The sequence below is a fragment of the Clupea harengus genome, chromosome 2 (assembly GCF_900700415.2).
Source record: "Clupea harengus chromosome 2, Ch_v2.0.2, whole genome shotgun sequence".
Classification (NCBI taxonomy): domain Eukaryota; kingdom Metazoa; phylum Chordata; class Actinopteri; order Clupeiformes; family Clupeidae; genus Clupea; species Clupea harengus.
Window position 1 is genome coordinate 25441881 of NC_045153.1, and position 26816 is coordinate 25468696.

The 26816-nt window shown below is 44.5% G+C and overlaps 1 protein-coding gene across 3 annotated transcripts in view; it reads left to right on the plus strand.

Annotated features, from left to right (window-relative positions):
• slc4a10b (solute carrier family 4 member 10b) overlaps positions 1-26816 on the plus strand; it is a 39008-nt gene that overhangs the window by 7198 nt on the left and 4994 nt on the right. For 2 of the 3 annotated variants that reach the window (XM_031558280.2, XM_031558288.2), the window contains exons 1-14: positions 16410-16887; positions 18469-18557; positions 20388-20545; positions 20879-20966; positions 21386-21532; positions 22043-22143; positions 22744-22918; positions 23246-23379; positions 23784-24029; positions 24405-24510; positions 25235-25396; positions 25856-25969; positions 26054-26215; positions 26531-26782. In XM_031558280.2, coding sequence (XP_031414140.1) covers positions 16584-16887; positions 18469-18557; positions 20388-20545; positions 20879-20966; positions 21386-21532; positions 22043-22143; positions 22744-22918; positions 23246-23379; positions 23784-24029; positions 24405-24510; positions 25235-25396; positions 25856-25969; positions 26054-26215; positions 26531-26782 — 2238 coding nt within the window. In that variant the 5' untranslated portion in view covers positions 16410-16583. Of the gene's footprint in view, positions 1-10198; positions 10281-12718; positions 12866-13293; positions 13433-14742; positions 14904-15927; positions 16117-16409; positions 16888-18468; positions 18558-20387; positions 20546-20878; positions 20967-21385; positions 21533-22042; positions 22144-22743; positions 22919-23245; positions 23380-23783; positions 24030-24404; positions 24511-25234; positions 25397-25855; positions 25970-26053; positions 26216-26530; positions 26783-26816 lie in introns of those variants that run through there. The other variant, XM_031558291.2, reaches the window with a different exon arrangement.

A 26816-nucleotide genomic window follows, 5' to 3' on the forward strand; every position in this document is an offset into this window, starting at 1 on the left:
GCACTTTCACTAGCCAGCAGAGGCCAAATGTATTAAACACCTCCTGCTGTGCTGGACACCTCAGGATTGACCCAGGGCATGCTAGATCCATCTCGATGTTAGACCCCTTTCTAGGGATACCTCCACATTGTCACACTTCATTGATGCCATTTTACCAATGTGGTTTTATTTTTGGAGCGCCTCTGAAATTAGTAGTTCTGCTCCTCATCAAAAACCCACAGAGGTGAGTTAGCCTGAAATAGGTCACAAGCTATTTCTGCTCTAGAGCAAAAAAAGAAAATAATTTTTCATACATTTCAAAGATCTTAAAAAACACAAACATTCTATTAGCCTTTACTATGTTAGCAGGTGCTAATGCTAATATAGGATTTGGGCTGCTCTGTACAGGATTACCAGTTCATAATGTTGATGTTTTAACTGAAAAACATTCAGATTTTCTAAAATAAGGGGTATGGCACAAGTAGCTGTACAAGTATTTATTGAGCATCAACCTCATCCTAACTACAAATTTGTGCACAAGTTAAGAAATGTGACCTCACACAAAGTGACCTACATGCAGCATATGTGAACAGATGCTCACTTGTGGGCCAGCCTGTCAAGGGCACTGATTTCAAGGTACACATGTGAGTTTGCTTACTTCTTAGCCTCCATTTAGAGGGATTAGCAGTCAGCTGGAAAACTCAATTAAGTAGCTTCTGTCAAATTGTTACTTCTCAGCTAGGGGTATCTCCTCACTGCAGATGTTGGCAGCTCAATGAGAAGTAGAATGTGGAAATTACTCAACAGTAAATGTATCCTTCTCCATAAAATAAACGGGGTCTGCCACACCCAATTCTTTGCCCGCAGCAATGTCAACAAAATGTCAAATGTCAACAAGTTATCGTGATATATCTTTAGTATAGGATAGTGTACCTACCCTTGCTATGGGACTGGTTGATGCAGTAGATGTAATAGATTCTGCATATATAGATGCAAATAATATTAGATAAATGACACGTAGGCCTAATAACCAACATGTAAATTGTTGTCATAGTGCTGGTTACCAATTTCAGCCAACACCAAGAAGTCTAATTACCTCCACCAAGGAGGTTATATTTTCGGTGCGGTTTGTTTGTCTGTAAACAGGATTACGCAAAAACTACCGGCCCAATTTGTATTAAACTTTGTGGAGCACGGGCCAAGGAACTACCCATTACATTTTAGCTGATGCGATTCACAGGGCGGATCCGTGAATCTAGTTTATTTTTCGCTAACGTTGCGAGGATAGATACGACATTTGGGTTTGGCGGAGTTCTGCGCTCTCCTTCTAGTGCCCTCCAAGTTTACCTTGCAATAGTGCATTAACTCCGCTATTTGCGATTAGCTATAAGGCTGTTCAGTAAGCTCCAACAATTTAGGCAATGTTTCTGCTACTTAACTATGTGTCATTCACACATAGAATGGCGCAGTGTTAAAATGACTACAGGGAGAAATACTATTTAAAACCGTCATTATTTAGCCTCACGTGTAACAACTAACAGACACAGGGGGAAACGATAACAAACCTTTGGCTCCTTCTCACAGTTCCAGCCTCACACAACATATCAAGGAAGGTTTCTTATTAAGCAACTCGTGAACATTCAGCTGTGAAGAGAAAGCTTGACCCAGGCCCAGCAGTTTTTGGTAGGCTTTGGAAGTGGCATATACCATTATAAAACAATTATGTGACATAGCAGACATTGTAGGCCAAGTCCCATCAGTTAATGCTTATGAACTGATCAGTTTATATTTTATGTTGCAGTGTCTGAAGAGGCCAGATGAGTAATGCCAGATGTGGCTGCTATCATTAATTCATTACATAAAGCCTACACAAGATTACATTTGTTGTTTGTAGTAAATCACTGTGTTAATCCTCTAAAAATAGTATAGTGTCTGACATACATTCACATATATAAAGAGCACTAAAGCATAAATGCATGAGTGTCCTTTGGAAAAAAGCCCATTGTTAGTCACTTGGCATAGATACAGCCCCTACATTTATCAAGCACTCTCAAATGCTGAGTGGCTTAGAAAGGAGGGTTGACATTTAAAGTTGTCATTGGTTGTCATCAGCAGATTATTTGGTCCTGCTGGTGCCACTGCTGATAGAGTGATGTATTGTAATGTAACAGCATACTTGCAAATGTATGTTTTTACACAAGCTCAGGGATTAAAGTATTCCGGCACCGTGCCGGATTTCCGGCGTGCGGCGTTTGGCTGCGAAAAAAATTATTTTATAAAAAAAAATCACGTCTCGATATCATCACCATCACTTTCGAGTTTATGAGATCGTCTGCCAATGAAATGAAAGCAGCACAACTCTCCCGCTCTCAAAATAACAGTATTAGCTAATCAGAAGTAGATTGAGGCGGGTCTTGGGAAAATGTGCTTCAAACGCCGACTTTTCTCTATCGCTCTGCCTAGCGTAGATGCCCGAGTAGAGAGACATCACACCAAAGGAGAGTAAGATGGAAAGTAGGTTCATGAAAATAAATGGCGTTGGGCATGGATACAAGAGATGGGAAGGGAAGGACAGTAAGCCTTTTGGTAGCTGGTGTAAGAAGTTAAGAGAAGCAGGTGCTTGCTTCTGCACTTTGTGCTCGAGAAAGATAATATATGCCACTAGCTCTCCAACACACAACGCCTTTACCGGGAGCAACATCCACAGCTGATGTACCGGCATCAATAACTGACCGTGTGTGTGACGTGTGTAAACTGTCAATATCCAATCAGCATGCTGCTATTTTAACACACACGGCATAACACCAGAGTTTAAAAGAGGTATTTCGGAAAAGCTAAAAAAAACGGCATGTTTTCCTTAAATGTCGACGAAGCCACCAACAAGTAGGCTACATGGACAAAGTCCTGTTTTGTATTTATTTCCCAACATTAAAGTTACCAGTTCTTGTAACATTTTAATGTTTTGTTTGTTATTTGTTTTATTGATATATTTTCTATTAACAAAGTAATTATGGAAATGTTGCAATATAAAACTACATTATTAGCTACAGTTCACTGTTATCGCTGTCCTTTTTCATATATCCTCAATGAAATGGTTGCAAATCAAATCTTCTTCTTCCACTGACATACCCTTATAACATGTCACCTTGTGATTGTAGGTCATCTTGTAACCTTTCAAGGACAAAGCTTAGCAGCAAAACTTGATATCAAAAGAAATTGTGAATGCTACATGTGTTAGTACCATATTGTAGTGAGGTGGAGTACTATTGCTGACCTTACTTGGGATTGCAGTTTCAAAAGTCCCACCATAATCTGCAATCATTCATTTCTAAATGTTTGTTTTTTTGTTGTTTTTTCACCCTGCGAATGTGTCCATGCCACGGGACACGACCCCCCCCCCCCCCCCCAAACACACACACACACACACAAAAAAAAAGTTCAGGCTCAGGATTTTTTTTTTGCTTTAAACCCTGCAAGCTATTTGGAGAGCAAAAATGGATCAATGTGTTGTGTTTCTATGGCAAAATGGGAGTGTGTGTGCGCAGGATGGCCATTTGTTGACTACAAACCATTTCTGCTTTACTGGGCGCTCGTGCCTCCGCAAGGTTTTAGTGTGCAAACGTTTTTTTTTTTGTGACTAAATAGATTGGAGGCCATTTCTGCAATCAGCATTAAAGTAAAGCTGATTTCTAATGATTTAAAAAAAGCCTGTTTATGGAGGGAGGGGAAAAATCTCCCAAATTCTAATCTTTTGGAATTTCTGAAAACAATATGACTGTGTCATGAATAAAGAGCTTGAAGTTTTTGAAGGAGAAGCCCTTTGAGCAATCTGCTTATAGTGACGTAGGTTTTCCTGAAAATCTGTTGATTGTACTGAAACATTTGCAGTGTATTTCCTGCAATAATCATGAGATTACAACTATTTAAAGGGAATTCATAATATCTGAAACATAAACATGCACTGTGTAGGTGCCCTTGCCCATATGTGATATACTACATTGGTCTATTGTCACCAAATTAAATACCCCACAGCTAGCTAGGGTATAAAAAGAGAGTGGAACAGGTGCACAGTTGAGGGTGCAACAATGTTTCGGTAACATTCTTAGTAGTGCAAGAACGGACACCACCGTTAGATTAATGTGTGACTTGTCAAAACTGATGTGTGCTGCTCAACACAAACATGGACTCACAACATTAGTGTGCCATTATACTTTATTGCATTATTGCATTATATTGCATGAAGCCATATCTTCAGGTAGTCTATGCGCCATGCCCATAGAGATGTGTGCTAATTGTTCTGTTAACTGGGGACAAAGGCTAATATTACATACCTCTCATTGTTGATATGACAGCAACTGTTGTAAGTAGCATACTCGTTTATGAAGGCGTAAGCCTTGATGTAGCCTACAGACCCGCACAGCAAGTCATAGATTTGATTGGTTAGACATCCTGTCACTTTGTTAACCCTTCAAAATGTCTTCAGAAGGGGTAGCGTGCATAGCGAGGCTACACATAGCAATGGACTGTTTTAATTGGCTGTAGCTCAGCATCAGAGCAGACAGGTGACACAAGCCTATATTCGTCGTGAGAGGGTGCCCTTCCGGAAAAATCTCTCCTTGGTGCAGCGCCCCGCTGGCATTTTGCACCCTAGGCAACCGCCTATGTCGCCTGTGCTACAGGCCGCCCTTGTTTCAGGAATTCAATGTGTATTGATTAGGCTAAGTATACTTATTTTAAGTATGTGGGGACATGATATTGATGGACAGATTGTATAGCCATGGTACATATGTTGACATATGTGACTGTTTAGTATGTCAGCAGCAAAAATCAATTTCCAACACATGCGTAATACTTCCAGTCACTATAAACACAGACACATTCACCCATACCACAGCCCACATACAAACACACAACAGAACACACCACCACACTCTCAGACATGATGACTCCCCACCTACACACACACACACACACACACATACACATATGTACTGCATCCATTATTGCATGCTTGCATTTACATTTACATTTAGTCATTTAGCAGACGCTTTTGTCCAAAGCGACGTACAAGGGAGAGAACAGTCAAGCTAAGAGCAATAAAAAAGCATGGTGTAACAATAAATACTACTTTACATGAGAATTAGAAAAACAACAACCTAGAAAAGAGGAAAAAGAAGTGCAGGAATGTAACTGCTGAAGTGCAAGTTAAGCGCTAGTCAGGTGCCAGTTAGGAGGGGAGGTGCTCTCTGAAGAGTTGGGTCTGCATACACATACACACAGCCTCTTGTCTTTCTCTGACAATCAGACATATTCCATGCACATAGACACAAACACATTCTGTATGTGAAACACACACACACACACACACATGCATACATGCTCTCACCCTTAGGCACACACCCACACATGCTCCCCACACACACTCTGGCCTGTCCTCTGCCTTAGAGTAGCGCCTTTGAAAGTTACTTGTGCTGCCTGTCCTCCACAACACACTCAGGACTTCCAGCAGACACAGGCAAAGAGAGAGAGAGAGAGAGAGAGAGAGAGGGTAGAATCTGTGTCACGATTTATCCCTCAGGCACTACTCTAGCTCACAAAAGACAGAGCCAAGTACGCTTCGTCAGGCCCTTTCCTGTTTTAAGCTTTTAAGAGATACTGTGTGCCAAAGCCAGCTCTCTCACACAAAACACAGTGAGTGTTTTGAAACCATTAAGTACTGGGTTTTTGCTCACAATTCACTTTAGCATACTAAAATGTTATGTATTCTCTGTCACAATTTTGGGTGTATTCTAATAACAGTTGGTTTATGTTGAGATTGTTGACTATCATTGTTGACCACATGTATGGGCACTCCAAGCCAGCTGTTTCTCACCTGCAACTGGTATTCAGTTCAAATCAATTCACATTCAGGTTATGGATTGTCCCACTGAATCCTATGAAATGACACATTACTTCTAAGCTCACTTCACACCAATCATGAAGGTCATGTCAGTCTACGCCCCTAACCACAGTCCTTTCCCCCAAACATAATAGCTCTCCATTTGGACACCCTTAATGCGGATTGTGTCTCTGTGATGCGATGGCCTGCGACGGCTGACAGGCTGTCACGATGAACATGGCTAAGCCCCGACTCTAAAGAGTGCGTGATGTCGCCCCGAGCTGCTCGTCTCACGCCTGCCTCAAGGGTGGTACTTTTTTTTCTAGGAACTTAAATTGTTGTATTTAAAAAAAAAGGGCTGCAGAAAAAGAGGGATTGTTTAAGTCGCGCAGCTATATGTCAGGAAGGGGAGGTGGCCTGAATGGATTACGTGTCATGCAGATTAAATGTCATTAATTTTTCAGAACAAGCCACTTCTGAAAGAGGCTCGTTGTTCTTGTTTCGGTGAGTGTGTGCTGCATGGCACACGCATCAATTCATGTGGCACGCGTTTCCCTAGTTGGCGGTTGTTTCCGCTTGTTGAAATACTGTTATATTCTTACAGGGCTTTCCAGAATGCATTAGCATGCTCAGCGAATGTAGCTAATGCAAATAGGAGCAAAGTGTTTGGGTCGGTCCTGGGTGTCTGGTGAGGGCTGGTAAACAAGAGCTGAAGTGAGCTCACACTCCTGCAGGCAGGAGGCACAGGGGGACTCAGCAGAGATTTAGCAGGGGCTCACAGCTCAGGGAGGATCACCACGGAAATCTTGACAAACACATTTTACACCCATACGCATGATTTCATGCTCACACTCACACACATCAGAGTGTGTACACATACTCATGCACGTTCACACACGAACACTCAAAGAAACTGTCACTGCCAAACTGCACTCCCTCTCCCTCTTTTCTCAGTCCTCTTAATCTTCACACACACACACACTCTCTCTCTGCCTCTTTGGCCTGTCTTCCTAAGGTGCCCTTGAGGAAGTCTTTTCTTTCTTCCTCCTCCTTCTCCTTGTTTTCCTCCTCCTCCTCTCCAGACGTCAGTAAGGGGGGCCCCGGCGGTACGCATGCTCATCCTGGTGGTTTCATCCTATGTTGCCCCTCGCTCTCCCCCCCTCTCTGGGGGGTCTGCTCACATGACTTCCTCTGCACCAAAGTGCAGTCATTAGTGTTGTCCTGCCTGAGGTTGAGCGTACCAACCCCTCGTACATGTTTACACGCGTCTCTCGTGTTCTGGGACTGGGACTCACTACTACAACTGTGAATATCCAGGATGTGGGAGAGAGTCTTGCTGCCCTGCTCTCAGAAAATACTATTGCATTTAAGACCGCCCATCACCAACACTGTTTCATGGGTGGGGGGGGGCATACTGCAACCGCTCTGGATATGTAACTACCTACCTACCGCAGGATGTAACTGTATATCCACATTTTACAGGATTTAAGGATTAAGATTTAATTAGTCATCCCCCATTTTGAGTAATCCCAATGTATGACATTCATGATATGACTTTCAACCTGCTGTGTTCTCTGCATGGGCCAGACGGCTTGTTCCCATGGTGGCAGCACTAGAGTATCTATTTAGACCTCCTAGCCATAGAACACCATTATCATCCTACATTACAGCTGTAATTATACCCCACATTAAAGAAAATGTTCCCCCTTGCACAGTTTAAAGTAAATTATACAGTACAGACCATATTCGTGGTGTGTTACGGTACAATTTATTTTAGGTCTGTATTTAATTACTATGGCTACAGATGACCCAGTATTAGTCCTCTCTGTCTATGCTTGTTTTAATGCTGGAATATTAATGTATGATTTTCAGACATAGGTTCTTTCAGGATACATTTGTGGGTTAATTCCAAACACAGTATGACAGCATCCTGAACATTAGATCCAAGCTTTAGTGCGTACAAATGGAAGAACATCTTGCCTAGCTTTAAAGTCCTGTCTGGACAGCTAACATCTGCCTCTTTCTCTGTTTTTTGTTCTGCCTCTCTCTCTCTCTCTCTCTGTTACTCTCCCTATCTCTCTGTTGTTGTATCTCTCTTGTGCTCTCCCTCTGTCTCTCTCTCCCTCTGTCTCTCTCTCCCTCTGTTTCTCTCTCCCTCTGTTTCTCTCTCCCTCTGTCTCGGTTTCTCTCTCCCTCTGTCTCGGTCTCTCTCTCACTCTTTGCAGTTTGCAGTTCTCACATGGATGGCCATGTGTGGTTTTAGCAGCAGTAGTAGCACTCTAATCTTCCAGACTGTCATTTAAACTGCCCCAGAGATTTGCTTTTAATTGTGTGCTATTTGTTCTAATGAAAGAGCTCTGGCAACAGCGCCCGGAAGCTTTCACACTGTTGTAGTTGAATGCAACAATCAATGTGATGCTCATAATTTTGAATTTGTAACAAAGTCTGTATGTAGCAGGTCACTCAAAAAGTAACCGATGAGTTATTTCAGTTTAATGACAACTGATTTTAACAGTTAAGTGTGTCTGCTGTTTGAGGGAATAGCACCAGTTAGTGCACTGCAAAAGCAGATTTAAAACATCACATCATCAGCATTGTGTCAGTCTGACATACCAGATATGCCCTTCAGATAGGTGTTATGCTGAATTTAGAATCATCAGTTTAAATACGCATTATAAATGTTTATGTATAGTTCATTTCATTTTTCAGTCATGATGGGCATAATTACAGTGTGCCATATGAACAGCGCCCTAATGGAATTAGTCTGCATGCTTTACTTGACCTCCTGTGTAAGGACAGGGAGATCCAGGCCAGGCTGGTCTGTCTGGAGGTCCGGAGGCTGTTATGGGAAAGGGGTCTCGTGCCTGGCTTCTCCAGCGCGGTGGGGCTGTTGTCACGGCGGGCGGATAATTAAGTTGTGTGAGGTCATCTGGGGGATACTGCAGAGCATCATCTTACAGCCACCCCACCACATAACAACCACCCCAGCCCCCACCCCCCACCCCCAAGGCTGGTGCCAAATGCTGCCACGCTAAAAGAAAACACGCCTCATCGATGACAAGCAATCCATCAGACGCTCATTAACCCGGCAGAGTCGAGCAGATGCACTTTAATGATGCGCAGTGTTACTGTTGTCTTCTCTCTCTAGTTTTTGTCGTCAGATGGTCCCACGGAGACTCATCATTTCTGTGCTCATGCACGGAGGTCTCATACTAACATCGCTGGCACACATATTGTCGGCATATCCTCGCTCATTTATTTATAGTGCATGCTCCTATATATAGAACTGGAAAAATGCGCCAATAATTAAAATGGAAATTTAACAAGTCAGTGGTTGAGTGCCTTCGAGATGCACGCACACATCTCTCTGTTTCTCTCTCTCTCTCTGTCTTTCTTTCTTTCTCTCTCTCTCTCTTTCTTAATGGACTACACTTCACTGCCTGTTGTGTGCTGAATAAGGTTTACCTCTCAGTAGAGCCTACTGTCATATATGCTTCACCTACTGATGTAACCTCTGTTGAATCCTAAAGGCTCACAAAAATATTTAATAATGATGAAACACGTCTTTTACAACTATCCATACTCCGTATCCCAGCAACCAGTGTAAATAGGTATTACGGTGTGTTTTTAAGAGAACTGGGACAAGATAGTCATCTCATAAGGGAATGGCTTTGAAAGAAGATTATGGCTCTGATGTCAGTGTTATAACCGGTGTTGAAACCGTTAATGTCTAAGAGAATTTGACGATTTGATCGCAGTCTGAGAGGCTCTTGTTATTGACCACATCAGTAACCATGGAAACTGTCTCTAAGTTAGACGGTGCATATTCCCAGCCCAGGGAGAGGGAACAAGAAGGTCAGATGCTATTCAAATGTATGATTGTTCTCAGCAAAAGGAAAGGCTATGAAGGATGCAGCTGCACAGAGGCTGGTTGGTACAAGTACAGAACTCTCAGCCCCTCAGAATTGGCCATTTGTAGAATTTTAAATAGGATAGACCGTTACTTTTGGACAAGTGGGCTAAAATGATTGTTTAGAAATTTGCTGTCTGATTTTGACAATTGAATAAAAACACAATACACACACCACCCCCATGTCCCATCTTTCATGCAAGATGCAATAAAGGTCAATAAAGTTCATGTCCACTGTGTTCTGTGGCGGTTAGTTTTGAAGTCACACTGTGTTGTATCACTGCCTCCTCATTATCACTTTGGGTTATGACTGTGTCGTGGTGGTGTGTGTGTCATGCTTGTGCTGTGGCCATGCCTTGTCTCTTGCCATGGTGTTGCAACATGTTGTGCTAACTGTTCTTGATGGACTAATGGACTAATGTCCCCCACAGAGAAACGATGAAGAGGCCGTGGTGGACCAAGGGGGGGCCCGGTCCATGTTGAAGACTAACTTTGAGAAGGAGGAGCTTGAAGGTACGGTAAACGTGGCTCAACTGTGTCTGGTCCTTTTGTTCGAGGGGGCCCTGTGTGGGAAGGAGTGTGGGTGGCGTGTGCAGGAAGAGTGGAGTACAGACCGCCTGTGCAGAGCTGTCTGATCGAGAAGTGCTTTTTTCTTTACACCACTCAAGAGACAGACAGAGAGAGAGAGAGAGAGAGAGACAGAGAGAGAGAGGGAAAGAGAGAGAGAGAGAGAGAAGGGGCTCATGGGAGGCAGGCCTGTGGATGCTCTGGGGAGGGGGGTTTAGGAGTGGGGTGGGCAGTGGTGACGTCAGCCATGTGTCAGCCCCTGGAAGTGTTCTATTTTTACACTGGTCTTGTCTCTCTTCTTACAACACATACAGACACACATAGACATACACACAAACACACACACACACATACACAGTGGAAGTCATACACTGCCAATAGAAATATACAGGATTTACTGTACTGTATAATCACCTATACCTGCAATCCTGGTAGGGGTCGTGTTCACTCAGTATGGTGAAAGTAGAAAGGTCATGTCCTTTTCAGTGTCTTTTCAACACAAACAGAAATACAATCATCATTGCAGCCGCAGGTATATCTTGCTCTTGAGCCATTTCATTGTCCACATCAAGTGAGTAAGTGATCATTTGTCATACAGTATAATCAGAAAGGTTGGTAATCAGTATCAATTAGATATTGTATCAATTGTGTCTCAGATTCATTTATTGCTGAATTGTTACTGATAGTACCATAAATCAACAACATTTCTGACAACTGAGTTAGAACAAATGTCATTATAAAATGATGTAGAGAATGGTAAGGACCTGAGCCTGTGTGTGCGCTTGTGTGAGGCTGTGATGTGTAACAGCTTCTGACTCGCAGCTGCAGCGTGTCGTGACTGTGGTGTCTCTGAGATAGATTGGCCATTTTCTGGGTATTTCTGTCTGATGTTACTGACATGCAGCCTTATACAGCAAATGTCTGGATTTCTGATTTGTTGAACCTCGTTCTCTCTATCTCGTTCTCTCCCTTCTCTTCAACCCTTCATGTGTGCATGCCAGTTAGGCTGCTGACTCACCAAACAGCCCCTGAACCAAAGAAACACTGCATGTACACACACACACACACACACACACACACACACACACACACACACACACACACACACACACACGTATGCACACACACCAACACAAATGCACACATACACACACACACACACACACACACACACGCACACACACACCATGACTCAGGCAAGAATAGAGCGTGGAATTGTTTGATTTGCATCACATTTGCTGAACAAATTAATTTCCTTACGCTGTCATTTCTGAGCCTGCCTCTGCCGGCCTGCGACACTGCCAGAACTCCCAAGGCAGAAGGGGGGGGGGGGGGGCGTACGTAGAGACGAGACATATGATTCCCTGACATTTCTGGGGGGAATCATCCTATTTAATGGCACAGGCTGGTGGCCAGGGGAGGGCCTCCTCTCTCAGGCCTGTCAGCCGAATGCTCCGAGGATGCTTGGCTGCATTAGCCAGGCTGGCCTGCCTCAGGGGGCAGTGTGTGGAGTGGAGAGCAGGCCGTGCCGCGGTCAGTGAGCGTTAGCCTCACACGCTCACAGAAACACATGGCGGCAGCCAGAAGCACTGATGCTGCTGCTACTGCACACAGGCTTGTCCAGGCACTCTTACCCTCCTCTGCTCTTTTCATGGGCAGACTGTCACTGAGAGTGCTGGAGGTGTTGGACAGCGCTGAGAGATTTCAGATTTAGGAAGTAGGACAATTTAGGACAAGGCATGGTAGTCTTGGGTCAGAACGTCATGTATAGGATGAAATAAAAGAAGGAAAACGCACACTGATGTTAGGCTAATACATAATATGTGTTTATTGTGTTTGTTTGTGTTGTTGTGTGGTAATACCTGTGGAATCTGTGATGCACCTGTGCATGGCTCCATTTTTCAGCCGTGGAGGCTTATAGAAGAGTACTTTGTGTGTGTGTGTGTGTGTGTGTGTGTTGCCACTGCAGTGGCAGATGTTAAATGCTGAACAGATCCCTTTAGCTGGGTCCCTACTTATAAACTAGTGTAGTAATTTATCAGCTAAAGCATCCCACCAATGTCATAATTTAATACATTTCTCTGTGAGGCTCCCACAGTATCCGCTCGCTGATGGCGCGACCTCTAAATCCAGATTACACCTAATTCTATTTATTTACTATCCTTTCTGGTGTATTAATATGGTTCGGAATTGGGCTATCCTAGTTGTTGATATCAAATGTTCAGAGAGTAAAAAAGATGAAAAGCTAGAGTCCAGGCGAATGGTGGAGGAGGTTGTGATCTGAAACAGTTGCTGTCACAGGCAGTACACCCTCAGACTGTGATGCTTCCTGACCTGCTGGCTTTACTCCACACCCTACTTCACTCCACCTTCCCTCCCCCCAGGTCACCGGACTCTCTACATCGGTGTGCACGTGCCACTGGGCAGGAAGAGCCACCGGAGCCACCGGAGGCATCACGGCCACCGACACCGGAAGAGGAGCCGGGAGAGGGACTCAGGGGTGGACGACGGACGTGAGTCCCCCTCGTTCAGTAAGGCCAACCCGCCCGTGTGCATGCGAGAAGGAAGGATGATCTGGACCCTAGATAATCATATCCTGTGTTATAGTTCCCACTTCTGCTTCATTCTCCTTTTTCAAATGTTTTTTAAGGGATCCGTAGATCAAATATATTCAGTTTTAAAGGTGCTAATCTGATTATGCAGTGTTGTGCCACATGCATTTTGGTGTAGATCAGCTACTCACATACAAATCACATACAAATTCAGCGCAATATCTGTCATCGCGTCATCATCTTTTTTTTTTTCTTAGACCATCTACTGTTGGCTCAAGTTCAGTACAGTGCAAGCATGTCCCTGGTTGATTTCTACCCTTGAAGCCATATCTGTATACATGTTTTAGATACGTTTACCATAGCGTGATGGATAGTTAGTGTTCTCCATCCGTCTCCATCGCCCTCAGACACCCCGTCTCAGAGAGTGCAGTTCCTGCTGGGCACAGAGGATGACGACGAGGAGCACATCCCCCACGACCTCTTCACGGAGCTGGACGAGATCTGCTGGCGGGAGGGGGAGGATGCGGAGTGGAGAGAGACTGCCAGGTAATGCACCGCCATCATGGCAGCAACGTCCCCCCCCCCCTCACCGCAGCACTGCCAGCCATGGCTCTGCTTCACGACATGGGGGGGGGGGGTTTCCATTATGACGTTACGGTAATATGTGCAGCCAGAAGGATGTGCACGCTATTCAAACGGCTCACTTGATGTGGCCCGAAGTGGGCTGCACAAAACCTCTTAAGTAGTCATGCTTATTTTCCCTGACATGACCATTTCAGATACTTGAATGCACTTAAGAGTGCACCAGTAAAAGTCCCCTGCTGCTTCAGGAGGTATTATGCTTAGATGGCGCGGTTTGTTTTTATGGTGTACTATCACTCATGTCTACTGCACTGGATATTTTTTATTATTAATTGCTGAGCTTACTCAGCATGGCTGACAACAACTGCTCTGTTAATCCCCAAAGGCCAGAGTAAATGTATTAAGTGTTAATATATTGCTGCTGTTGTGTAACTCCAGTGTGATGCGACCAGAAGCTTCTGTGAAACTGTCTGGTGCCTGACGACAAAGGCACAGTAAACAAAAAACACAAGCAGTATCATAACCACTGCCTGACTCACTGCTGTTGGGCTGGATTTCAGCACATCCTGTTCGACTAGCTGTATCTTTTTACAGCATCCACTGTGTTGTGCCGTGTCCTTCAGCCAGACAGCATTTATGAGATTTAGAGCAGGGAAATACTTGGGTACTGTCAAATACTTTTGACCGTCTTGAATTCCTCTCTTTGGATTCAGCTCTTCCAAGGAGCACATATCTTTTATGAATTTGAAGGAAATATACACATTATCCTAAAACTGGGTTATGTTCATCGTGTCATATGGTACGCATTTATGTCAATGGGGAACCATGAATAAATATTCAGGTCTTTTCAGGATGTGAAGTTACACGATCATTGGTTCCCCGAAGGATATCAACGGGACTTACACCACCTTTGAAATAGCCACTCCTCATCATACAGTATAGCTTGTCAATGCGTGCCACAGACTTGACTCCACAGCAGCTGCTGATGTCATTGCTCTAATGAGCTCCTCATCCATACTCTGAGCCCATATGGCTGAGCAGCTGGCTGCGGCCGAGCGGCTGCCGGGGTGTCACCTCACCGGGGCCACGTCCTTGTGCAGGCAGCACTAGATGGAGGTGGAGGATGATGGAGGGGCCGGAAGCTAACCTGTATTGTTTTTTTCTGTGTGTGTGTGATTTGTTTGTTTGTTTGCGCGTGTGTGTGTGTGTGTTTGCGTGTGTGTGTGTGTGTTTGCGTGTGTGTGTGCTTGTGTGTGTGTGTGTTTGTCTCCCAGGTGGCTGAAGTTTGAGGAGGATGTGGAGGACGGCGGAGAGAGGTGGAGTAAGCCGTACGTGGCCACGCTCTCCCTGCACAGCCTGTTTGAGCTGCGCTCCTGCATCCTGAACGGCACCGTGCTGCTGGACATGAGAGCCAGCACGCTGGAGGAGATCGCAGGTAGAGGCGCTGCCCTACACCTCAGCACCACACCTCTGTCCATCCACACAATCACCTCAGGGTTGCTGGACTGGCTCATTTGGATGAGGTTCTCAGTCCAAGACTACTAATTTAAATTATTATTTAAGTTTATTTAAAATAAACCCAGTTTTGTTTGTGGCCCACCTGAAAACCATTGAGGGGAAGGTTAGCTGCTCTCTGTAGGCGACGCTCTGGAATATAAAAGAGCGCTTAGTTTAATTCATTGAATGTGTTTAATCTTTGAATAAAGCTCCGCTCATTCCTTTGCAGCTTGTAATTGCACTGGAAGGTGCTAATGTACAGAAATATTGCTCAGAGCATAACATGGCAAAGCAATTCCCGTGCTACCACCCGGAGCGTGTCTGTGGGCTGTAGACTTTTCAAGGCTATTTTTTGCTGCGCTAATGTGAGGTCTCACCTCATCACTCATGCAAGGGCTCCCAGGTTCTCTATCACGGCTCCTTAAGCATGTGAATTATACATCAGTGAAAAATCTGGACTAAATGACTCTCCCGCTATCTCTCCCATACCCAAATGGCCTGTGTGCCACTACAAATGGGATGTGTAGTAATAACACATGCTGCCATTTCACTTGCTCATCGCTGCAAAGGGGAGCTGATTGATGTGTGTATTAACTAACAGGGCCCTATCTACATGACGTTTTGCTGTAAACGACTCTGTTGAAATATGAACTCTATTGGCCCTGGGGCATCAGGGCACACCAGCGCACTATCTTTAATCAGATATTATTATACACATTGCAGATTGTTCACATCTGTGGCATTAATTATTGATTCACTTCTGTTTGCACAGAAAGGATTTGAACACTAATATGTTAAATCAGGCGTGTTCACCACTTAGCCCATTTTATGTGTCAGACCCTTTATGTGTCCAAATCGTATTTACACAACAACTCGGTGTCCTCACAAAGCTATTTGTGCTATACACCTGCATCTTCAAAGAGCGCAGATGTTTTTAAGTCCTCTGTCTCTGCGGCTGTTAGAGATGATCCTGGACCATCAGGAAGCCTCCAGTCCTCTCGGGGACGACGTTCGCAAGAAGGTCCGTGAGGCTCTCCTCAAGTCGCACCACCACCAGAACCAGAAGAAACTGGCCAACCGCATCCCCATAGTGCGCTCCTTTGCAGACATCGGCAAAAAGCAGTGTGAATCACACTCCATGGACAAGAACGGTGAGCACCAGCATCTCAGCTGTACCACCACTTAAGACAGTGAAATATAATCACACTTCAAGTGTAATCATCAATATAGTCATCTGTTCTGTTGTTGTTCTTGTGAGAGAGGTTAGATGAAAAGCTGTCATTTTATTTTTGGATGGAAAGCAGTCATTTCAAGTGGATATGGTTAGCTTATGATTAGATGAGTAATACTTGGAATAATTGGTTAGTAATAGTCACCATAAGCAATTCTACAAGTCTCACTGAGTTTATTCCAAACAGTTAGAACTGGCAGTTTATTTCTGTAAACCATACGTTCAGTTTTGTAAAATGTGGGTTAGCTTTTGTGTGTTTTGTTATTCCATTTTACACTGCTTCGTCCATTTCTTACCCTTTACTGCCGTGGTTCGGTGTCTCTGTTTTCCTGTTTTCCTGTGGTTGTTTGTGTGAGCCTAATCTCTCTGTGTGTGTGTCCTTACCGTATGTATTTTGTATGTGTGTCATTGGCAGGCAGTTCATCCTTCTGTTCTGCCCTTACGTCCTCTCTGTGTGGCTCTTTTAAGAGGGCGGGGTGTAGGAGTGACAGGCAGGTCTCGTCCTGCGCTCCCTGGTCTCTCTGTTGTCCTCAGTGTGTCCCCATCTCCTCTCCACTTCCGACCTCATCCACCACCCACCCACCCCCCACCGCCCCGCAGCACAGACCCCCGAAAAAGAGCCCACGTCTCCCACACGGCACGGACGTGTCCGATATCCAGCCCGTGGACACGGAGGACGACACGGATGCAGGCAACTTAAAACTTGACAGACTTGCTCCTTTAGCTTCTTCCTAAAACATAACTTGTGAAGGTGAAGGTCGTTGCGGAGGACTTATTTATAAACTGTTGCCATATCTCTGTCGGTGCTAAACATGTTTTTCAGGCCTGAACAAAGTGTGGCACTTCAGTGCTGATTCAGTGCTGTGAGATGACATGTGAGATGAAGCTCTTCTGTAGCTCAACATAGAGTACAGAGATTTAATTTCATATAGTCTTTCTCTCATTAATATTGATGAGGATCCATCAGCGTTAGTGTTCATGTTTGTTTTTATTTCTATGGTTTGAGTTCGTTAACAGTTTTGGAGCTCAGACCAGACTCCAGTGTTTGACACGACTGACATTGGCTGACATGGATCAAACTAAACATCTGAAAGACAAAAACACCCACCCTATTACTCCCTTCCCTCAATACTGTTTCATTCTTGCAACACTTTTAAAAGTTAAGTCTTCCTCAGGACATAGATACTGTATGTCATGACTAGGTATGCCTGACTAGATATCCCATGCCGCACACTAGTGAGATGAGCTCAGAGGAATGGCAAGTATGCCCTTGACCTCTTTAATTAGGAATAAACCCTGTTTTTCAGACAGGATTTAGGTTTAAAATGTCTGTCACCTTTTGCAGGGCTTATGTTTAGGAAGCAGAGTTTGCCAGCACCCCACATACCGACATTAAAACCACAAGGAACACCCTGAACCCTTTTAGTACCTAATTTTGGGTGTAATTAAATTCAGTGTTGTCTCATGTGGTCATTAATTCCAGTAGTGCTCATCCAAAAAGTAGCATTTTCATAGACCAGTGCGTGACCCATCTCCAAAAATCTGGTAGAGTGTATTTAATCGTGATCATAATTTAAAACATTTAAAAAAAGAATTATGAACGCTAAAGGGGTTCATGTTTGGGTGTTACTTTGTGGACTGTGTCTGGTTGTGAAATCGCTTTAGTGGCTTTTTTTTATGTTGAGAAAAGATCGTAGCTGAAAGGTCTGCTTCGGTCCCTAATGCTTTTTAGCAGCTTAGACTAGAGCGGTAACACCTGCCAACACGCGGATCAAACACTGAAATTAGTTTTAGTAGACGCAAACGTCATTTAGAGACTCATTTTTTCTCTGCTCTCTCTCCGTGAGCTAATTTCATGTTTGTATCTCGAAGGGGGCTACAATCATCGCTGCAACAAACAACAACAACAAACAACGCTGCAATCATCGCACCTTAAGCACACATCAACCATTCATTCCTTCCATTCACCACCTCCCTCACCCCACTGCTTTTGTATGCTCTTGAGATTCTCACCGAATCAAGGGGATGTTGCCAATGTTGAATACAACACAACAGTGTCGGGTGATCATCCTTGTGCTCACCCTTGTAGCAAAGGCCATTAAGTAAACACAGTGCTGCCTGGAAAAGACACTTCTGTCTGCTGTGATGTATTACCATTGGGAGGCTGATGTGCGTCGTTCGTTAAGAGAGTGGCTGGTGCTATCAGCCGAAGGGCTCACTCTTTGGAGGCGGATGACTGACGGCTTGAACTTTCGTCCTGGTCTAACCGCAGGTCAGATGATCTCTCACCAGACCCTCCCCACACCCCCAGAGGGGAAGAGTGAGGTGAGCAGGGAGAACAGTGCTGTGGACTTCAGCAAGGTAAGAACTAATGGGACCCAGGTCAGAGTCTCATCTGTTTACATAGAGCCCTAAAGACAGAGCCACTACCAACTCTTCACTTCCTCGTGTATAGACAATCCACCAAATACAGTAAACTAGCCTGTGTGAAAATAAATAGTAATGGGCATGAACACATTTTATTCTTTCTAATATCTCTCTTTGTTGATTTCTTGCATCTTAATCTGCAAATTATTATACTTTCATTTGACCTGATTTGATATTATTCCTAACTCTTGCTCAAACGTCAATTTTGCAATGTGAGCAAACTAAGGTTTCTGCACACTAGGGCTACTGTGCCGTATTTAAGCAGATTTATCCTAAATGAGTGTATGTTTCGCCTAAGATCTGTTAAAAGGCTTGACTACCTGTTAATCAGCTTATTACTGAAGATTTTTTAATGGAAGGCTGCCAATACTGTACTGTGTATTTTGCTTTTACGATCAGGAGTTCTGAAACAGGTCTGCCATAGAGTTGCTCTGGAAATAACACAACTAGCTGAAAAATGCTTAATGTGTTTTGCTTTCTGTTTATGTCCGGTCTGTCCCAAATAACAAGGGGATTTTTCCAGCATTACACAGCTCACCTCTGGCTGTGGATTAGGATCTGAACAATACTGAGTGCAGTGTAAAACTGATCTCTCTCCATTAAGTCTGAGCGTGACCTTAAAAATAGCCACTCTCTAAGTCGGGTGCAATTTGTGCTTTGCCATCCTGACATTTTGTGATTGTCATTTACCACGGAATTAACCTTTGGTCAGTTTTAAGAATGCTCTTAGAGCTTTTTTCAGATGAACTACATTTCCTGTTCCCCTGGCACTCTGGATTATTGAGCCACTTCTGTATAATTCATGTAATTCATTTATATGTAATTAATCTCCAGAGGAAGACGTTGATGCTACCTTTCACATAACATGTAAGCCTCAGCATTTAGCCAGTAATGTTCAGAGCGTTAAACGCTGTGCAGTGAGTCAGCCTTTCAGCATCTCTGCTGAGACGATGACGTCGTCAACGATGATCATGTCACCCTAATTCAGTGGTTTTCAAAGTGCGGGACGGTACAGATCAAATTTTGGATGCCTATACATAGTAGCCTATACCTAACCTATGTGGTGATGTGTTTATGGCATAGTTTGCACTTCTATAGTGTAGTGCAATGTGTGTGTTTTTTTTATTGTCAAAAGGGGCCCTGCCATGAAATGTTTGGGAACCACTGCCCAACATTTCACCTCAAATGAACTGTCTGTCACTGCAGGAACATGGCATGTAGCTAGTGTACGGCAGCCTGCCAGAGACAGTGCTCAAGGTTGATTCTCTGTGTTCCTCCCACAGCATGTCTCTGTCTCTGCCTCTTTAAGCCACAGCTCGTAGAATTGACGCAGTGCAGCGCCACAGCAGACAGCAGCAGCAGCAGCAGCAGCAGCATATTGATAGGACTAGTGATCCTGGGTTTAGCTCTGCTGATTTATTTTTTATTGAAGGATAGAGCAGAAAATAGGAGCAGAAAATAGCCCCTTTCATTTTGTGTAATTACAGGCTCCAAATTTGGCTAATGATATCATCTGTCTGCAGCTTTTTTTTGCAGGATGTATCTTTTCAAGTGTTATGGGTGGGCATGCATTGTTAGATGTGCCATTCTAAGCACCCATAATCCCACACAGCCTTTGGCAGGTAGTGCGCAGCGCCAGAGTCAAGAATAGTGACTATAAAAATGGGAGCAGAGCGGGTGGCCGCCAGCCAAACTGGCACCAGGCAGAGGCGATCTGTGTCAGTCGTTTTAAAAGCTGTATATTTTGCCCATGTGTCTCTACAGATAGACCTACATTTTATGAAGAAGATTCCACCGGGGGCCGAGGCCTCAAACATCCTGGTTGGAGAACTGGAGTTCCTGGATAAGCCTGTGGTGGCTTTTGTGCGCCTTTCCCCTGCTGTCATGCTGAACGGCATAGCAGAAGTCCCCATCACTACCAGGTAGCAATCTGACTGCTAACTGCTCAGTACAGTCTATGATAAGACTAGCCACCTCCATTTATATATAGTCCTGGCTATTCTTTTTAGCCTGCTGCTAATACTAAAGCCCTGGTTCTTTCACTTGAATAAAGGTCTTAGCATTCTATGGCCAGAGGTAACATGAACGCCACAGCACTCTAAAAATCCTCTTTTGAGCTGGTTTCATAACATACAAAGTCCCTCTTTTACTGAACCACCTCCTATGAAATCTACCAATGTGTTTTCATAGGTGTAGGTAGGTGTTTTTCATTATTTTCATATCCATTACCTCATTGCTTCCACCCTTTTTTTCAGATTCCTTTTCATTTTGTTGGGGCCTATGGGGAAAGGCCTGCAATACCATGAGATCGGTCGATCCATTGGTGCTTTAATGACCGATGAGGTAAGGTGGATGCCTTATATGCCCCCTTGCTTGTGTAAAAGTGATTTGTCACACTAAAAATGTCACTAAAATGTTTTGGGGAAGCAGCAGCCTGTGGCACTTCACAGCCTATCTGTGGAGCTCACAGAGTTCTGGAGGTGGCAGGACGAGTGTTGTAATGACATTCGCACACCTGCTAATTAGTCATTGGCCCCATCCACTAGCTTAGCTGCTACTTCGCGTTGCCAGGGTAACACTTCAGGCCCACCACTGTGGAGAATGCTGATGTCACTGTGCTGCACTCTGCTCCTGTCAAAAACGATTCTCTCTGCGCCATCATGTTACAGTGCTAGAAAAGACCAACGAAATCTGACAAAATAAAACTTTAAAAAGGATATTTTTTCCTCTGGTGACATTACTTTGTCTTCTGTCTTTTCAAGGTCTTTCATGATGTTGCGTACAAAGCCAAGGATCGCAAGGACCTTGTGGATGGTATTGATGAATTCCTCGACCAAGTAACAGTCCTGCCACCAGGAGAGTGGGATCCCTCCATCAGAATAGAGCCTCCGAAAAATGTTCCTTCACAGGTTTGTGTGGCCAAGTCAAAAAATAGTTTGTCCAAAAATAAAAAATAGAATGGGTGGTCACAAGTCTGGGACTGGTACCAGACAGTGTTTATTTTTTGTTTGTGGATTCAGAGACAATATCTTTCTGGCCACTTAGTCTGTGGTCCTCTCCACAGGGACTTAACAGAATGGTGATGCCAACCACATTAAACTAGAATGAAGCGGAAGATGCTGTCGGAAGATATTACATCCAGTTCCATCTATTACATAATCAGCACAATACGCTGTCAAGAAGAACCTGTTATTACTGATTATGTGGTGTGACATAATTCTTTCCAAGACACAACTGTTCATCATCAGATTAAAAATCATAGTTTGTCTACCTGTAGTGTCTGCAGTAAAGGGGCTGTTTTCTGTAACTCTCTGAGGCAGAGCGAGGGAGCTCTTAGATGAACAATCTGTCTCTAGCCCCCCCTCACACACACACACACACACAGACACATCTTTCTCTGTGCCTCTCCCTCTGAACAGGAGAAGAGGAGGATCCCTGCTGTGCCCAACGGCACCACTGAGATGGGAGAAGCTGAGGAGCATGAGGGCCACGGTGGCCCAGAATTGCAACGCACAGGGAGGTGTGTGTGTGTGTGTGTGTGTGTGTGTGTGTGTGTGTGTGTGCGTGTGCGTGCCTGTGTGTGTGTGTGTGTGTGTTTTATGTGTGTGCGTGCCTGTGTGTGTGCGTGCCTGTGTGTGTGTGTGTGTGTGTGTGTGTTGCATGCCTGTGTGTGTGTGTGTGTGTGTGTGTGGAGAGAGATAGAGAAAGAGAGATAGAGAAAGAGAAAGAGAGAGAGACAGAGAGAGAGAGAGAGAGAGAGAGAGAGAGACTGTATTTAATTTGTGTTTGAACAAAACATGCTCCCTTACAATGACAACAGCATTAACAATCTCATTTTTGCCCTCTAAATCCCTGCTACTTCCTTGCTCTGTCTTTTAAAACAGATTAAGCAGAGTGATAATGGGGGGAAATCCCAGGAAGTAAAGTAGATCCATTCAGATATGATGAGGAATTCATTAGCTAGCTCAACGTGGTCTGGCTTTCCAAACCAGAGGATCTGAAACTCAGGCTTAACATCCCTTTCTAAGCCTCATTTGTAATTACATCAGTCTCAGACACATTCTTCAGAGCACAGGAAACAAGCCCCCCCCTCTCACTATCTTTTGTTGTGTAATGGCAGGCTCTTTGGAGGACTCCTCTTGGACATCAAGCGCAAGGCACCACACTACTTCTCAGACTACAAAGATGCCCTGAGTCTGCAGTGCATGGCGTCCTTCCTCTTCCTGTACTGTGCCTGCATGTCGCCCGTCATCACGTTCGGGGGTCTGCTGGGGGAGGCCACTGAGGGTCGCATAGTAAGACCACTCGCACGCACCCATCACACCTCACCCGCTAAGTGGGAGAGACTGAATGGGACAGATATGGCATTGCAGCTGTTTCAAAAAGTTTATGTCAATACCACAAGTTTGAGTGGTCTGGTTGAACCTGTACATTAAAGTGGTATTTAACAGTAGTATGAACCATAGAGCTAACCGAAGCTTATCCATGCTAACCATGTAATTATGCTAGATATTGTGCTTATTATGACAATTCAAACAAAATGAGAGGATTCATCATTAGAGTAATCAGGGCTGTTTGAGATTTGTTTTCTAATTTCTAAGCACTATCTTTCTTTGCTCCAGAGTGCAATTGAATCGCTATTTGGGGCCTCGATGACAGGCATTGCTTATTCCCTATTTGCTGGGCAACCGCTCACAATCCTGGGCAGCACTGGTCCTGTGCTGGTGTTCGAGAAGATATTGTTCAAATTCTGCAAGTAAGTCTGCATTCAGATGCCCCTGGCATAAGCTTGTATTCATTGTATGCCAGCTTGGCTTTATAGATCAGAGCCCTATTCCATTTGTATGTATGTGTTCCTGTTAATCTGCCTTCAGACCGTCTTTGAAATGCTAATGCGAATAACAATGTAAAGGGAATTTAGCATGCCATTGCTCTAATGAATGTGCATGCTTGATCTCATTCCTGAAACATATAGTAGGACGCGCTAGTGTTATGTCATAAGCTGATAACATGGGATTTACTGCTTTAAATGTCATTCAACAAATAGCCTGCATTCAATTTGATAACTACAATCAATACATTAAAAAGGATTTGACTTTAATTTCTCCATTGCATTTTATATGGTTCTTTTGTGTTGTTTCTGTTTTCTGTGCATGTAAGGGAGTACGGCCTATCCTACCTCTCCTTAAGAACCTGCATCGGGCTGTGGACGGCGTTCTTCTGTCTGCTTCTGGTGGCCACGGACGCCAGCTCGCTGGTGTGCTACATCACACGCTTCACGGAGGAGGCCTTCGCCTCTCTCATCTGCATCATCTTCATCTACGAGGCCTTGGAGAAGCTCATCCACCTGGGAGTGCACTACCCCATTAACAAGAACAACGACCTGGAGAAGCTCACGCAGTACTCGTGAGTGGACAAGTCTCTCGGCCTCCAACAACAAAAACATAAACAGCTTCACATGGATCTGTGATTATTTGTCCTAAAATGTGGTTTGGTGGTTCTATGCAGTCTTCGAACCCTTTTGTCATGGCACGCAGCCAGTGGAGAAGGGGTTGTTGCTAAATGTTTGAAACGCTGCACACACACACACAAAAAAGTGCTGAAACTGGATCACTTTTTAAAAAGTTTGAAAAGCCCTGGTCTGCTCACAGTGCCCTCAGAACACTCAAATTAGGCTTGCTTGCTATCTAATTATCTAACATCTAATTACCATACCAGCACACAACCACCACCCCACGTGTCAGGTCCTAACCCTTCACTGCTCTTTCTCTCGAACTGCAGATGCGCCTGTATCGAGCCTCAGGATCCGAACAACGCCACACTGAAGTACTGGGAGGAGAACAACATCACTGCCTCTGAGATCTACTGGGAGGCCCTGGAGGTCCAGGTGAGACGCCAAAAGATGTTCCCACTGTGTATTAAGGGAACGGCGGATTAGGATTGCAGCAGCTTTTGTCGCCCCACTCTGTGCCTGATGTGACTAATGACTTCCCCCTGCCAGTCGACCCAAACTTTGCCATGAAACCCCCATGCGTAGGCTTGTGGCTCCTCTCTGAGTGATGAGTGGTTCTCTGCAAATGGAAGCCGGACCAGTGGTGGAGATTAAGGACATGTGGACTGGATTATTCAGGATTAGCCATGCCAAATCACCATTAAAAGCAAATTGTATGCATTCAAAAGAGGAGGACACTTTTTAAAATAGTAACACAATCAACCACAAGCTGAAAACTGGCTGCTCTGTGTGGGCTGTCCTCGGGGCCAAGACTAAAGGGGTATTAGGCGTCTAAAAGTAGATGTTTTAGCACACTGCATCTGTACACACACACACTCAAGGGATGATATTACTGTCCTTTCCTGGTTGGACATTCTAAATTTGGCCTTTATTATTTTCTCAGGAGGTAAATGTTAGCCTAGTAGACCCAGACACACATTCAATTTGTGAAATTGTAATGATATATAATGTACCTAGCCAGGCTAGCTAAATGTTACTGCAATGCACAAATACTACCCTGAAGTAAAGCTTAACCGAGTACATAATAGTTAATGCTGGTTATAGACATGTTGAGTATATTTTAATATACTATACATTATTATATCCTCTTCTTTGGCAGGAGTGCATAGACAAGCGCGGAGTGTTTGTAGGGAAGGCCTGCGGTCCTAACGGCCCCTACATCCCTGATGTTCTCTTCTGGTCTGTGGTTCTCTTCTTCTCAACCGTTGCCATGTCTGCGTTCCTCAAGGACTTCAAGTTCAGCCGCTACTTCCCCACCAAGGTAAAAGACCCCTCACCATCATCATCATCAGCAGCATCATCAGATGGTGGTTAGAGTTAGAGGAACTCACTGGGATCTGTGTGCTTCTGCCCTCTAGTGGGTTCAGGGAGGAAATGCATGATTGCTGGACAGGTTTTGCACACACGAACTTGAGGCTAGTGATCCAGAGTGTCATGACTCAGACTCTGGCCCAGTTTCTCAGATTGCTAAAATAGCGGCCTCCTCTCCCTTCCGCGTCCTAGCATTGACCTGAAATGCCCAGGGTAGAGGAACAACAACAAGAATTTGGCAGAAGTTGAATAAGCATTTCTCCCATTTCTATCGTCTGTTTCATCAATAAAATCAAAGACTAAACATGGCAGCTGTTATGAGGGTTTTCTGCTGTTGAACGTTACTACCCCTCTTGACTTATAAGATAGTCAACACTTTCCTATCTTTCATCTCTTCTCTTTTGCTCAGGTGAGGTCTATCATCAGTGACTTTGCAGTGTTCATCACCATCTTCACCATGGTGCTTGTGGACTATGCCTTAGGGGTCCCATCACCCAAACTGCAAGTCCCTGCGGTGTTTAAGGTGAGCTGCTCTGTCTCAATCACCGTCTCTGTGTTTGTATTTGTGCCATCACGTCAAAATATAACCACCAAACATCTCCCACAGCCGACCAGAAACGACCGTGGTTGGTTGATCAACCCCCTGGGCCCCAACCCCTGGTGGACCGTCATCATCACCTGCGTCCCTGCTCTCCTCTGCACCATCCTCATCTTCATGGACCAGCAGATCACTGCTGTCATCATTAACAGGAAGGAACATAAGCTGAAGGTATATAGATAATCAACCCCTCCAGAACTTTCTTCCATGTTTGAATATTGATGGTTTTTATTGGGTAGTACTCTGAGTAGGTGATGATACAGCCACACTGGTGCACACTGTTGTGGATGATATCATTTGTTGTTCTACCATGCACTGAGTCAGATAACGAAACCTATTAGTTCAGTCTGTGGTGAGCAAATGTAGTTGTTTTGCATAGAATTATGGGAAGCTCATTTTCTTTTTAAGTCAGAAAATTAAATTTCTCTTTAGCATTAAGAAGGGGAAAACAGAACTAGTTGTCCTCATGGGTACTTCCTTCTACAGAAAGGCTGCGGGTACCACCTGGACCTGTTCGTGGTGGGGGTGATGCTGGGCGTGTGCTCAGTGATGGGGTTGCCATGGTTTGTGGCGGCCACCGTGCTCTCCATCTCCCACGTGAACAGCCTGAAGCTGGAGTCGGAGTGCTCGGCGCCTGGGGAAGTGCCCAAGTTTCTGGGCATCCGTGAGCAGCGCTTCACCGGCCTCATGATCTTCACCCTCATGGGCTGCTCCGTCTTCATGACCTCCATGCTCAAGGTCAGGGTGGCTGACAGGGGATTTACCCCAGCTG